The following is a 14,208-nucleotide window of genomic DNA, read 5'->3' as shown; positions in this document are numbered from 1 at the left end:
AATACCTTCTATTCCAATCATCCTGCACCCAATGAAGGATGCAGATTGAAGAGGAAAGAACAGATATTGTTGTAGCTATACTGCAATACCTACCTGGCCACGACTTTTATCCCCTGCATTTCTGGTTGCTATATGCATGTCTCTAGGACTCCAGACTTCCAGAAACCTCCTATAAAGGCAGGCTGATGTAGATTTCTTGCTATGTAGTTTCCCATTTCACCTGTTGGTGATGTTTCCCATGAGGAACATGATGCTCTCGAGATTAGGAAATGTATGGCATTGATCTAGAATTTCAGAGTAGCACAGAAAGTGCCAGTAGTAAGGTTATACAATTGTATTTGTAGGAGTTAAGACCTCCCCTGTTCCCACTTCTGCAGTGCTGCTTTGGGCCTGCCATGGCCAGTGTAATTCAATGCAGGCTGGAAACATTCCCTGTGCTCTCAAAGCTTTTCCTTTAAGAAGGGGCTGAGAGATGCCTCAGCTTTGGTATTCTGTGTTGGCACTCATCACTCCTGGAGTATTTTGGGCTGAGCTTGTGAACAGTTGTAAGAAAATAAATTCACCTGTAAGGAGACAGGAGGAGAAGTCCCAGTATTTGATCAGAGGTCTTGCCAGTAAGGTTGGGATGGGTTGCAGCTCTCCCTGTGCTTCTCCTGTGCTAAGGTCAGCTGTGGTGGGTCACACTGTGTTTTGCATAGCCTCTGAGCCTTAAACTGAGGTTTTGACTTGTTAAGTCCAAGCTTCTGACACCAAAACTCTTGAGTGGAAACATGCTTATATCTAGATGGCTTGCAGCAGGCAAAACTCATAAAAGAAGAACAGCTAATTGCATAGTTATAATGGCACAGGATTTGAGAGAAGCCCTTGGTTTCTACTGTAGTGGGTCTGCAAATTCACCTTTGGCCATCCTCAGCAACCTCTATCCCCAGTCTCAGAAAAGCATGGATCAAGAGGAGGATTTTGGCCCTTTTCCTCTGAGAAATAACCACTAATTTCTTCAGTTTGTGCACATTATTAGGTTTTGAACAAAAGAGCGTGACAGAGCTCTATACACCAGTTGGAAGCAACATGATTTGTGTCATGTGTACCAACATGCATTTGACAGTATCCTATAAATTCAATGCATTTTGAAGAGCGTTAACAAGAGTTGTAGGAACTATACTTAAATTCTTCCCATACTTTTTTTTCCACCCTCCAATTAAAAGAAAAGGAAGCTAACAAGAGTCTGTATTTGTATCCAAAACAAATATGGCTTGGGTCACGACAAGACTTCTGCACGCCGTGCTAGACCTGCATCTACAGCACATTCATTGATTTTTGTCTCCATGAATCACCCTAAAGCTATAGGCAACAAAAGCTGAAGCTATGTAGATGTGATTTCTAGTTCATTTGTTGTTCATTAGAAAGATTTTCTCTCTCTTATTTGCAGCACCCCTGCTGCTGCGTGTTCATTAGGAGAATGGAATGTATTCCAAATATTTCCTAGCTCTGGCTGGGCAGATGGTGGAAAGTAATTTTCCAAACATTTCTGGAAAAGAGGGGGATAAAACACACCCAAATAACCCCGAGTCACCCTCTGCACAGCAGAAGAATTTGGCATTTCTGAGTGCAGACATGCCATACACTTTCTGTCTCTCTGGTTGTACAGTGCTGTGTGTCGGAGTGGTGGGAAGTGTGTATGAATGGGAATGTATCACATTACATGTGGGATGTTAGCAAGGCTGGGATTTTTTTTCACAGGAAACTGCATTTGCAAAGAGCACACAGCAACATGCAGTACCCTAAAAGATGTGTGTGAAGGAGTGAGCAAGATTGATTTCTCTAAATCTTCGGGGTAACCCAATGCCTAAGGGAATCCCAAGGAGGGAGGACAGAGCCTGGGCCACACTCCAGCAGACGCTCTGTCCCCATTCCCTGCCCTTCACCAGTGAGGGCAGAAGGATGTCCATGTGCTCAGACAATGGTGGAGGAAGCGTCTCTGGCTGCGTTTCCCTTCTGCTCCCTGGAGAATTGGGAGAGCACACAAGCCAGGGCCAGATTTAGCTCTTGGATCCACATGAAACACCTCTGTGCCGACTGCTCCTTTACTTCGTGCTTAGTCTCTTGTCATGGGAGTGGAAGTCGCACGCACATGCACAAGGGGAACAGAAAAGCCAAGTCAATATGCAGCAGGCAGAGTGGGGAACACAATGAAGGCGAAACAAAGAGCAGGGCTGTGTTTGCTGCCTTTCTGGTGGCATTCATTTCTCGTGCTTGGCACTGATTTCCTCTTTTCATCAGCCTCTTGACCTGCAGATCCCTCTCTTCTACATTCAGGCCCCAAAGCCCTGCAACTGGATCCTTATGCCTCTTCAGATCAAACCAGCAAAACACTCTGAACACAGAGCCTAAACTGTGTGTTTGCATCGAGGCTTTAAGCTTCTTGGTGTTAGCACCTGGGGTTCCTATTTGTTTTCCAGCTCCTGAGAACAGCAATGGTTCCCTCTAAATCAATACAAACAAACCAAGAGAGGCTAGAGGCATCAAGGCAGAGCTTACCCAAGCACCATCATCCCATGACTGAGCTGTTGCTCTAGTCTGTGGAAGGTGCCTCCAGCACTGATTTGGGGTATCAACTCAGCCCAGCACCCCCAAAATCTCACACACAGAATCCTGGCAGGACAAAGAAACTTTCTCAAAGAGGGTCATCAATTGCCTGTGCTGTGCCACTGGGACAGTCAGCTTTGGAGTGAGGTGTAGAAACCCATCAGAATTTCAAAGACCACTATTAGTGATAGATTGTCAAGCCCCCTTTTTCTTCAGGCACTCCAGCATGGGAGAGTGCATGGGTGCAGGTGGAGGTGTTGAGGCCTCTCATCTATTTCCCTAGCTGTGGTTTCAGATGCAGATGTATGAACACACAGTTCCCAAGCAGATGCTTGAAAAGGCACTGAGAACAGGGGCACCTGCTGAACAAGAGGCAGGAGATACCCCCGGAACTTGCACTCAGCTTTCAGACAACTCTATCCTGTGGCAGCCGACCTTTGCACAGGCTCAGCGAAGCGTTAGCACAGCAGTGCTGTGCACGTTCTGCAGCAGCTTTGCGGAAGCAGAGTTGTGAAACATATGCCTTCTGTAGCTGCCGTGACCTTAAAACCCATTGCTCGGTCACCCAGCAGAAAAACGCTGGAGAATTCCTTCCACACAGCCAGGTGCTGGTGTCCTTTGGGAGCTGGCTTTTCCTCTTTGGCTAGCCAGACCTTCCACCAGCCGGGGCTGTCTCACCGCTCTGCATCAGCGGAGATTCCAGAATTTGCCTAAGCTACATCTTATACCTAAACCTGCATTTTTCACAGCCTGTCCAAGTTGGAAGCTCTTCTCCATCAGTGATGGCCAATAGCGTTCAGAGATGAGCAGTGGCTGTAACTGATTCATCAAGACTCCTGTTAATCTGGTTTTGCTCAGTTGTTGCAGCACCTTTGATTCCCAGTTAATATGCTCTGGAGTCAAGTTTCCTTTAGCTAACTTACAGCATAGCCTATGTATGGGTAAAAATGTATCACCATCATGTTTTTAATTAAATGCATATGATAACACCAAAAGGAGAGAGAAGGAGGAAGGGAGGGAACCCAGGTTAAGTTTTTAATTGTTTTAATAGTGAGATTTGTTTCATTGAGAATAGGCACATTTGTTTCCTTGGAAACACTGGTGATGTATTAGCTGTATAAAATCCAGCAGAAAAGATTGGCAAAAGTGAAGCCTTTCAGTTCTAACTGGTATTGTAACTCCTTTCATTTGGATTTTCCAGATCAGAACTGCATGTGATCCCTAGACTCCCAAATAGGTGTTGTCTTGTGTTTTCTTTAAAGATTTAGAATTAATGATTTCACAGATTAGCAGATCTAGAGTCTAAAACTGCAATAACAACAACAAAACACCTTCAACAATTCACTATCCCTGATTCATACGATTTAATCAGATGTGTCTGTAAGTTCTCTTTGTGCCAAGCAGTGCAGGCTCAGGCACTCCACGTGATCTGAGAAAGCACCAAAACAATTGCTTTTTAAACATTCCAATAGAAGTAGAGATTATTGGTAATGGAGCCATAGGTGATGTTTTACACTCATCCCATGTTCAGGTATTTTGCTGTACAGGGCACTGATACCTGGATAGACAATACACAACATACACTGCGCTCAAGATAGAAAATCACTGAAGCTGCTGCTAACAACTCAGCCTCACACAAAGTCTTACATGCCTCTGTTTTTCCAGGAGTGTGTCTAGGGAACAGGGTACTCCCCAGAGAGCCTCATCCCCAGAGACAGCATCTCAGGTTTGGGGTTACAACACCCCAAGTCATAACAGGGAGTCAAAATGTATATTTTAAGGTTGTTTGCATCTGAAGTAAAAATGTTTTTCATTCTTTTTGAACCAGATTTTCAAATTATCAATTTTGTCTCGTTAGAAAATAAAGACTTGTAAAGGTGGATTCAGCTTTCTGCAATAGAATGGGATTCAAACAACCAATTTTAGTATCTGTGATTTCACCTCCATGCCCAAACTATGAAGATATAGTGCACCTGGGGATCAAATACTGCAGAAACTCTCTTTTGAACAAAAATGGAGGGGGGGGAAGGGGGAAGACTGCAGATAAAGTACCAGATGTAGGATTTTGGACTATCAGAGGAGAGAATGGATGGGTTAGTTTTAGCATGTAAGACTAATCACTCAGTTGAAATCAACCCAGCAGCTGAGTAAATAGACTTAGGAAAAAGGCATTTATGGGAGCGTTCGTGTTTCAGGATCCTCCCTCTTTCCTTGTCCTCCTGTTTGTTTTTCTGTCTCTTTGGTGTTGAAGCTTCCCAGTTAACCGGTTTATTAGGTAGTGATGACGATGTCAAATGTGCAGCTAGGCAATTCACATTGCCCCTCCACTGCACCGCAGCAGTGCCGGCTGAGCAAATAGAGCGCAAGTTCAGCAGCCTGTCCGCGAACAATGGGCCTGTCTGCAGCAGAGGGTCGTTGAGCTGCGTGCTTGGCTCACCGCCACGCGGAGCCATGGCCACTCCAGCACAGGCTCTGCTTCTACCCCGCACACAGGCACTCATCTTGTCGCTTTTTGCTCTTGCTCTGGTACAATTCCTTTAAGAAGCACCCAGCCCCCTGCCCCTGTGTCTCCCGGCAAGCAGTGTGGGCCCATGCCAGACGACGCTGCTGACGGCTGTCGTGGAGGGTGTAAGATCACTGACGGACAGGAGTTCAAGAGCATGGTCACAGCAGCGCAGCAGCCTCTGCAAGGCCCACCGCTAGGGTCTGTTCCCAGGCCAGGCCCGGGCAGCAGTCCCTGGCAAAGGGCACCTGAGTTCACGGCCGGCACAGGTCAGCCCTTCCCGCTGCAGCACACGATGGCAGTGGGACGCTGCTAGTGCCGCCTGTGCGTGCCGCGGCTGTGCCGGCCACCTCCGATAAACCGTGCAAGGAGCGCAACAAACACCGTGGGTGCAGCGACACAGGCCTCCCGCACACGGAAGGGGTGACCCGCACCCGCCTCCCCAGCCCGCACGCCGCCGCGGTGACCGCCCGCACGCCCCGGCCCCGCGGGTCCCTCCGCAGGCGCTCCGCGGGCGCGCGCCGCCTCCAGGCCGGGCTCTTTAAGGCGGCGGCGCGAGAGGGCTCGCGCTGCGCCTTTGTCACGGCCGCGGGTCACGGCGCGGTCACGGCCCCGCCCCGCCCGGATTACCGCCCGCCTGCCCGGGGCGCCCCGCCCCCCTCCGCTGATTGGCTGCTTTACTCACGGCGGCCTGCACTGCCACTTCCGATTGGCTAAACTGGCCTGTCATTTACATGCGAAGGGTGGGGCAGCGCCTCTCCGTGACACTCGGGCGCCGTCTGAGGCCGCCCCCACCGCCTCCGGAGAGATTTAAAGGGGCAGAGCCCGCGGCAGGCGCGTGTTTTGCCTTGGGAGCTTCGCGGGGCATTGCTGGGCGGTGTCTGAGCAGCCAGTGGGAGTGGGGCCGAGCTCTTGCCCCTGGGGTGGTGTAAGCGCCTTTCGGAGCGTCTGCTTGAGGCCAGGAGGGAGCTTCAGGTGTTGTCCAGCGGCGTGCCTTGCCCTGTGAGACCCCTGGCACCACCCGTGCCCTCCCTGTGCTGCAGGCCGGGGAGTCCATCCAGCCTCTGCATCAGGCTCCAGCGCGTAGTGCAAAGGCATTGGCTAGGGTATGAGGTGCAGGACCATGGTGGGGTGGGGATGCACCAGTGGTACCTCAAACATGGGCAATGAAAGCCCTCCCACCCCGAGTGATGCTGGGAGTAAGCTGAGTCTGTACCCTGTACTGAACGCTAAGTGGTGTTTCCAGGCAGGTGCTTTTTCAGAGCCCCTAGTTTCCTCAAGGCTCTTGCCTAGAGCAGGCACGTAGGCTCTGTGGGGTTATTGCCAATCTGGGTATGGTGCTGGGCAGCAGTGGCTGCACAGCAATTACAATTGTGCCTCATGGGACAGGGCATACCTTGCTCCTGAAAGCTCCACCACATCTCTGTGTGTCAAGGCAGATGAATTCAAATCAGAGCCTGGCTTCCTCTGATCTTGCCTTTCGTGTAAGAACCAAAAGAACCCAAATGCAGAGTAACTGGACTTTTGCAAATAGGAGTAGGTTCCTGTGTGTGTAACCATGTAGGTGAGTGCATGTAGGCATCACGAGGACAATTTAACCCATCAACTGTTTGCAGCTGCTCCACTTCTAAATGGATCTACAGAATGAGCCTGGCAGCACTTCCACTGAAAGTGGCTCAAAGCTGGCTTTCAGAACTACTCAAGTGCTTCCTTGGATATACTTGGATACACTTTGGTATGTCAGCTCTCAGGGAGTTAAGGGTGACCTTTGTTAGCTTTCCAGAGCATCATTCCCCTCTCCAAAATGCCTGTTGTTCCATCAAGAAAAGTCACAAATTATTTTATCTTCATGAATTAGACCCCCTTTCCTTAACCACTATTTTACATATGCCATCCTTGTTTTCTGTAGAACAAGAAATTAAATGTTTTCAGCTGGGGAGCTATGAAATCAGAGGGTGGTTATTTTTTGTTAGTGAAGTATTTCCTAGCAGTGCCTCCAATAAAATGTAAAGGTAGGGTGGAGTTCTTCTGGTGATGACAGCTGGTGTTGTATCAGGCCCCAAATGAGACAGAATGGGTTGAAAAAAAACATTTTGGTGGCTTCACTAAAAAAATGTGTTCCAAACATTGAGTCTTTAGCCTTCCTAGATGAGAACAAAGCCTCCTAAAGAGGATGTAACCCAGTGCTGTGTAGAGATGGAACAAAGCACTTAAGTAGTGACTGAACTGCCTGGCTTGGTGACAGCAGCTCTTGCCTCAGTGTCATCATGCAATGCCACAGCAGGAAGCAAGGAGGGTCCTGGCCTCACCTGGGGAGAAGGGAGGAAGCAGGTAGGCTGAGGAGGGGCTCCCATTGAGGGGGATGGAGGGCGGGGCAGGGTGCTTCTGCCTCTTTTTTGGTAAAACGTTGTTTATGGTAGGTTACTGATGCTTAGCAAATGGGACGAAGCCTCAGAAGGAAAATTCTTCTGCTTTCCCAAACAAGGTGAAGGGCTTGTTTCCCAAAGACATTATTCATAGTATCTCCTACACTTTAAATTGTACCAGACATGTAGCTGTACTGACTTCCAAAATCAAGCAAGCCCATGGCTGCTAAAACTGGCAAGCATCCGTGTTCCTGTTTGCCATTGTTCTGTCATGGCAGAGATCCCATTCTATATGTCAGGGAGAAAGCTTGAACTTCTGATACTGAATAGTTAAAAAAATAAACTTAAATGAAGAGGTTAGTCACCAAAAAGTGGAAACCATGTCTGGAATAGTTAGAAATAAGGCTGGCTTGAAAATAAATATAGAATTATTCACCATGGTAACTATTGCCCTATTGCGTTAGTGCATATCGATTTAACATTAATCCAAAGACTAATGCTGTGAAATATTTGGTCTCTTTCATGGACAACTGTCTAGTTAACAAAGCTTTGGGGAGTTGGGGAGTTTTTTGGTTTGTTTTTCATTAGATCTCCTCATCCACTTTGGAAGCAAATAATGTGACTCTTCAAGTTCCTTATGTCTCACACAGTTCTTTTTTTTCCAATTACATTTTATGAATCCAATCCCCCCCTCATCAGTGCTGCATTAGAACAATGTGGGGTCACTCAAATCTGGAACTAATGCTCAAATGTTGCAGAGGAGAACAAAATGGAAGATTTAAATGTGACTGCACAGGCAAATGCCCAACTTCTGGCCTAGCACCAAGTGACATTACACAGAACCAAACTAGCCAGAGCAGACTGATGTCTCCATGTCATTCAGTTCTTCCAAGGACCTCAGGTATTAATGAAGCTCCTCTATGTCCCTTTGCATTGCAGAGGAGCCTGAGGGCCAGTGAGCAGCCTCAGATTACTCTGAAATGTTGTGGCAAAACCAGGAAGCTAAGGGAGATCTCGCAATGCCAGACACATCTTGGAGCCATCACAGCTCTCTCCAGGGAGAACATTAAAAAAAACCTTGATCAGTGACAGGAGCCAAAATCAACAAAAGAGTATTTTGGAAGTGTCCCACTAGCTGAGCTGTAGTCTCTGCTGGTACAGAAGAAGCTCTGACAAATGGGCTGGAGGGTGGACAGTGTTATTACAAAGAACAGGGGGAAGCATTTACGTTAGCTGATGTACTTTTAATTTTTACAAGCCCATCTGGGATGACTTTAATAATTTCTTCTTAAATCATGTTGGAAAAATGCTGATTGTTCTTAAAGCCACATGAGTTGTTCAGATGAAATCAGGATGGTGGTAAACAGTGCATTTTTAAACCAGCATCAACTTGCAAACAGTTATTTTTCTTTCTTTTCTTTTTTTCTTAGTAAGGTTAGGAAGATGTGTGAACTTGCAGCAGCCTGCATCTGAAACTGGAGCCTTTATCCACCAAAGCTTTGCAAACTTGTAAAAACTCCCCATGGAAGAAGCTGACTGATTCATGGGTTGAGGGCAGATCTTCCCCCCACCAGAGCCAGCTCCCCCCACAGCTCAGCTGTGACTCAGGCACTGGGTCCTGTCAGCTGGGACTTGCCAGCCGTCAGTGCTGGTAAGGGTCTGCAAGATGCCTCTACCAAGCAGTGTCCATCCCCAGCATATCTTGCCCATGAACAGGCTGAGTCCTTCCACATGCTGCCCTCTCTGCTGCTCCTTGGGCCTGGGGGTGACGCTATGCCTGGTTGTGAAAGGCAAAGCCATGCTTATTACAGCTGAGGACTCTGGAACCTGCCAGCCAAGGAACTGATCGAGTATTATTTAGAGCTATGCTTGCTTACTTAAAACCATTTAAGGATGTACCATGTCTGCATCTTAAAATACAAGAAGTGTGAATCAAACCAAATACTGACACATCCACACAGCTCAGGAACTCGGAGGGCTCGGCAGCAGTGGCAGGGCCGTTGCTGGTGGGTATCTCAAACAACATGAAGCATGTATTTATAGCTGTGCTATGTATTTTAAGTGCAAAAAACTGTTAGATGCAGTCTGGTGGGCTCAGCTTAGTTTATAGCCACCTTTCCCGCCAGTCAAGCAAGGTTCAGTGGAAAAAAAAAGATCTCTAATATTCATCTGGCAGGTGTCTTAAAAAAATCTATTTCTAGCTAAATATTAAAGATTGGTTAGCTGGTAAAGCTATTGAAACTGCCACTCATCTTTGGAAGTCTGACCATGTCTATGCCTTGCTTTAACTTTTGAGCTGGCCTTTCTTGGGCTTGTGTGCTTTTATCTTCCTGTCATGGGTTAACACTGCTTCACATTTTCTTGTGTTCCTGTCATGGGTTAACACTGCTTCACATTTTCTTGTGTTCCTGTCATGGGTTAACACTGCTTCACATTTTCTTGTGTTCCTGTCATGGGTTAACACTGCTTCACATTTTCTTGTGTTCCTGTCATGGGTTAACACTGCTTCACATTTTCTTGTGTTCCTGTCATGGGTTAACACTGCTTCACATTTTCTTGTGTTCCTGTCATGGGTTAACACTGCTTCACATTTTCTTGTGTTCCTGTCATGGGTTAACACTGCTTCACATTTTCTTGTGTTCCTGTCATGGGTTAACACTGCTTCACATTTTCATGAAGCATTTCTCGACGTTAGCCTGGCAGAAGAGACTCCAGAACCTACCTGAAGGAATTGGCCAAAAGGCTGGTAAAGGTTACCCCTCCTGCATTATCAATGAGGTTGGGAACAAAACATAACTAGGATTGGAAATGCTTTATTTCAACTTCTAGTGTTGACTTTCTTCAGGTCACTGTCCCTTCTGCCCTAGGCCTGCACACTAACTTTCCTCCCCAGTGCCAGCTCTGTCACTCACACATACTTGTCTGCTCAGCTTTGGGAAACATGAACTTCTCAAAGCTCATTTCTAACCAAGATTCAAGATCCTGTTCCATTGTTTCCTGTGGATTAGTAATTGTTGGGAGTTACCACCTGTCAAGTCGCACAGAGTAAAAGATTAAACAACCTGGTGATTCCTTCTTCCTTCTCGTCAGGCATTTTCACACGACTGGATGGGGTTGCAGGAGTAAAGCCTGGGCGTGTATTTAAGGTTAGGTTGTAAGCATTCATGTAGAAATAAATGCCATTTTGTGAGGAAAATAAAAGTTAAAGCCTACCAGTGTCCAGTGTATGCCACCATGCCTGACCTGACGCTCAACACTATCCATCTGGCATTTCTACAGCTTGCTGCAAGATGTGGATCACTTGCCTGTCCCTTTCTTATGCGATATTCCTGGCTGCATCTTGCAGGAGCATGGCTGGAGACTCTTCAGACACTTCCAAATCCTAAGAGCTACCAAGGATTATGGGAGAAGACTCCGGCACACTGAACACTCGGGGAAGAAGACGGCGGTTTTACCTTTTTTCCTATCTAAAAGTGAAGGGGTCGCACCGTTTTACAGTGGGTGGTTTGAAACAAACTCGGTATTTCTGTTTCTGAGCCCCGTGGAAGCAAGCAGCATTGGTGGCACCACCTCTGGAGCTAATGGCAGAATCGCACCCAGATCAGCCACGGCCAAATCGGCACTTCGAGGTTTCCTCTCGCCACGTTTCCTCCGCAGTCGTTACCATTTTTTCTCTGAAGCACGTTCGAGGACTCTGTGCGAGGCAGGTCCAGAAGCGCTGCCGTGGCACGGGCCGAGGGTCTCAGCAGCAGGACGGCTGTGGCTTGGAGTGGCCTTTGCGGGCCGGTCTGCCGGGGGTTTCCCGCAGGGTGGCCAAATCCTGCTGCTTCTGGGGCCAACGTGCGGAAGAACCGCGGAGTCCCGCGGCCGCTGCTGCGGGCTGGGTACGGTGGGCTGACACCCTTCCCGGCGAACCTCCGTTACCTGACGTATCTCCCAGCCGGTGTCGGCGGCAAAGGCCGCTCCGTGTGGTGCCGGTCTCCCGGAGAAAAGGCCGGGGGAGGAGGGGGAAGGGGGAGGGCAGGGGTCTGCGTGAGCCGGCGCTGAGCCCGCGCAGGGCAGCTCGGGGCGCGCGCTCCCGCCTCCCCCCCTTCTCCCTCCCGCTCCCGTTGGCGGCGGCGGCGGCGCGGGGGAAAGGGCAGTCCCCGTCTGGCGCTGACGTCACGGAGCCCGCCCGCGGCTGGCGGCGGCGCGCGGCCGCGTCCCCGTGGCCGTGAATGAGCACGGGGGGCGGGAGCGGGGAGCGGGAGCGGGCGGGCCGCGCTCCCACCGCGCTCCCACCGCGCCGCGCCCCACAAAAGTGCGGGGCTGCCGCGGCCTCAACCAGCCCAGCAGCGTCCCGAGACGGACGGGGGGGTGGGGGCGCGAAGCAGCCGCCGAGCCGCTGCGGGGGGCGCTGCGCCGTGCCGTGCCGTGCCGGGCCGTGCCGTGCCGGGCCGGGGTTTTATTTCCAATTTTTGATCGCAGCTGCATTTCCCTCCCCCCGCCCCCCCCCACCCCCCCTCCCCGCGCCGAGGAGGAGCCCCGGCTTTATGTGGTGCTGCCCGGAGAGCGCTCGGCGGCGGCCGTGAAGTTCTTTGTGTCGCCGTCACCTTTTTTTTTTTTTTCCTTCCTTTTTTTTTTTTTTTTTTTTAAATGTATAACTTAATGGGTCTGAACAGCACGGCCGCAGCTATTCAGCCCAATGTGTCCTGCACATGCAACTGCAAGAGGTCTTTGTTCCAGAGCATGGAGATCAGTAAGTACTTGTCCTGCTGCTGCCGCCGAGCCGGCCCCGACTTCCCTGGGTGCGGGTGCGAGGGGTGTGCGGGGCGCACGGTGTCCTCACCGCGGGCACGGAACTTTCCGAGAGGGCTTCCCGGCAGCGCTGGGACCCTTCGCCGAGATGCGGTTTCTCTGACTATTTAATTTTTGTTGTCTTCCGTGCGAGCTCTGAGATATTATCTGTTGCTGTTGGGGCGTCTAGTGCGGGTGTGACACGGCGTGACAGTGCGCGGGCCGGGGCGGGCGGGTCCCGGCGGGCCGGGCTGGCGGACCGGCCCCGAGCTCAGCCTTGCCGGGCTGCCTACGGAGCTGGCCGCTCGCTCCCGCGCTCTCCTCACCGCGCCTCGCCCTCCCGGCAGCAGCGTGTGAAATCCTAGCTCTTCCTCATCTCAGCTCCGTCACCACCCGCATCTCACCCCTTCCCCCGCGGCTCAGCCCCGGCGATGCTCCCACTGCTGTAGCCGCCTCTGCCCCCGCGTCTGTCCCTCTGGCGCGGGGGGTGATGCACGGGATCCCGGCCCTCAGTTTCCTCCGGGGATCTCCACTGGCCCCGGTGTGAATCACCTTCCTCTCGGTACTGCAAGGGGAGGGAGCACTGCGTTCCGGACCCCCGGGTACGGCTTATACTTTGGAATCCGTCCCCCCTCTCCTCTAGCTCCTGGAGCCTTTTCATTAGGAAGGGCTATTTGCCTCTATTACTATTTTTCAATCCTGGCAGAGTAGCAGCGACTACAGCGCCTGACCTAAATACTCACTACTTTTCTGTTCGCCCTTTTCCTCTTGGAAGTGAAGTGCGTGGAGGGAAAGAGAGAAAGGATATTGCTGATGAGGAGAGAGAAGTGGGTTGGTTTCTATGTCAGTTTAAAGCAAATGATATTTTCTGTAAACGGAACGTTTTGCGTTGACTGTCAGATTGTACCCCGCTTAACACCTGGTTCTGTGCCGTGAAGTCTAAACCCTGCACAAACTAATGCAAAAATGGCCCAAAATGAAAACTTGGGGAAGAGTCTTAATTTTGCATGCATTGCTGGCAGTGCGACGGGGCAGAGTCGTGCTCGGTGCGTGCAGGGGAAAGTCATCTGAGCTGTGTCTGTTCCTGCTAGCGCAGGATTTGCCCCGTTACCTCCAGTGGGGCTGCAGAGCCGCATTGTAGAGCCAGCATCTGTCCCTTGGTATTTCGGATGGCTTTTGTCCAGCGTCATCTGCCTTTGCCTTCTCCAGTTTCGTCATTGTTTAATTCAGGTGTCTGAGTCCTGGGGAAGGTCTGTAGACATTTGTATGCTGGCTACTAGAATGTGTTCATTCTGAATTTTAGCATAAACCATACCCTTTGTACTGTATGCACATTTAATCTTGATTTAATCTCATTCGTGTTCAGACAAAACTAAGCTGGATTTGCCTGATTTTATTAACACTACCGGTACTGAATAGGCCATTATTCTTCCCTGACTTTAACAGGCCGGGCTAGATGTGCATACCAATGGCAGTGTATAAATAATGAAGATACAGTTCTTTTTTGTGTCAGCCAGTTGGGGAACATGAACTGAGTCCCACAGAACTGCAAGGATGAGAGACCTGACTTTGTGTCTGATCAAGGCTCATGGTTATGATAAAAGTTGTGAATTAAAATGTGTAATGTCTTTTGAAGAAAAAGCTTCTCTTCCAGTCTAACTCTTGGCGTGAGCATTTGTTGGAGCAACTTGGGCTTTTAATTCTTTTGACTTTTTAGAAATAGCACATTCTGTCATTTCCCCCCGTTTTTTTCAGTGTACTTGGTAGGAGGCAGGTGCCAGTTATGGATGAGGGGTGTGAGAGGCTGGGGACAGTGCAGTATGCTGGAAGACACCTTGCCTGCATATGGATGGGTGTTGCGGGAGCCTCGTACCTGACGTCCATGGCTCCTGTGGTCCTTCCCCTGGCTTGTCCCCCACTGTGTCAGCCACTCAGCCCCAGGGTCCTAACGCTCAGACACTGAATTCCCATTAGCTC

General features: G+C 49.8%; 1 protein-coding gene and 1 long non-coding RNA gene across 4 annotated transcripts in view; both read left to right on the top strand.

Moving 5' to 3' along the window:
- The first annotated feature begins 5,946 nt into the window (after positions 1–5,946).
- LOC135188551 (uncharacterized) lies at positions 5,947–6,966 on the top strand. Its single transcript, XR_010307740.1, has 2 exons — positions 5,947–6,195; positions 6,525–6,966. It is a non-coding gene; the product is annotated as an uncharacterized LOC135188551 (long non-coding RNA).
- A 4,703-nt stretch (positions 6,967–11,669) lies between these two features.
- The window catches only part of PMEPA1 (prostate transmembrane protein, androgen induced 1), a 51,960-nt gene continuing 49,421 nt past the window's right edge, over positions 11,670–14,208 (top strand). The window contains exon 1 of one of the 3 annotated variants that reach the window (XM_064168046.1): positions 11,670–12,193. In XM_064168046.1, coding sequence (XP_064024116.1) covers positions 12,091–12,193 — 103 coding nt within the window. In that variant the 5' untranslated portion in view covers positions 11,670–12,090. The remainder of the gene's footprint in view (positions 12,194–14,208) is intronic. The other 2 variants (XM_064168045.1, XM_064168047.1) reach the window with 2 other exon arrangements.

This window comes from Pogoniulus pusillus, chromosome 29 (assembly GCF_015220805.1).
Source record: "Pogoniulus pusillus isolate bPogPus1 chromosome 29, bPogPus1.pri, whole genome shotgun sequence".
NCBI lineage: Eukaryota > Metazoa > Chordata > Aves > Piciformes > Lybiidae > Pogoniulus > Pogoniulus pusillus.
This window is presented reverse-complemented; position numbering and strand designations above follow the sequence as displayed.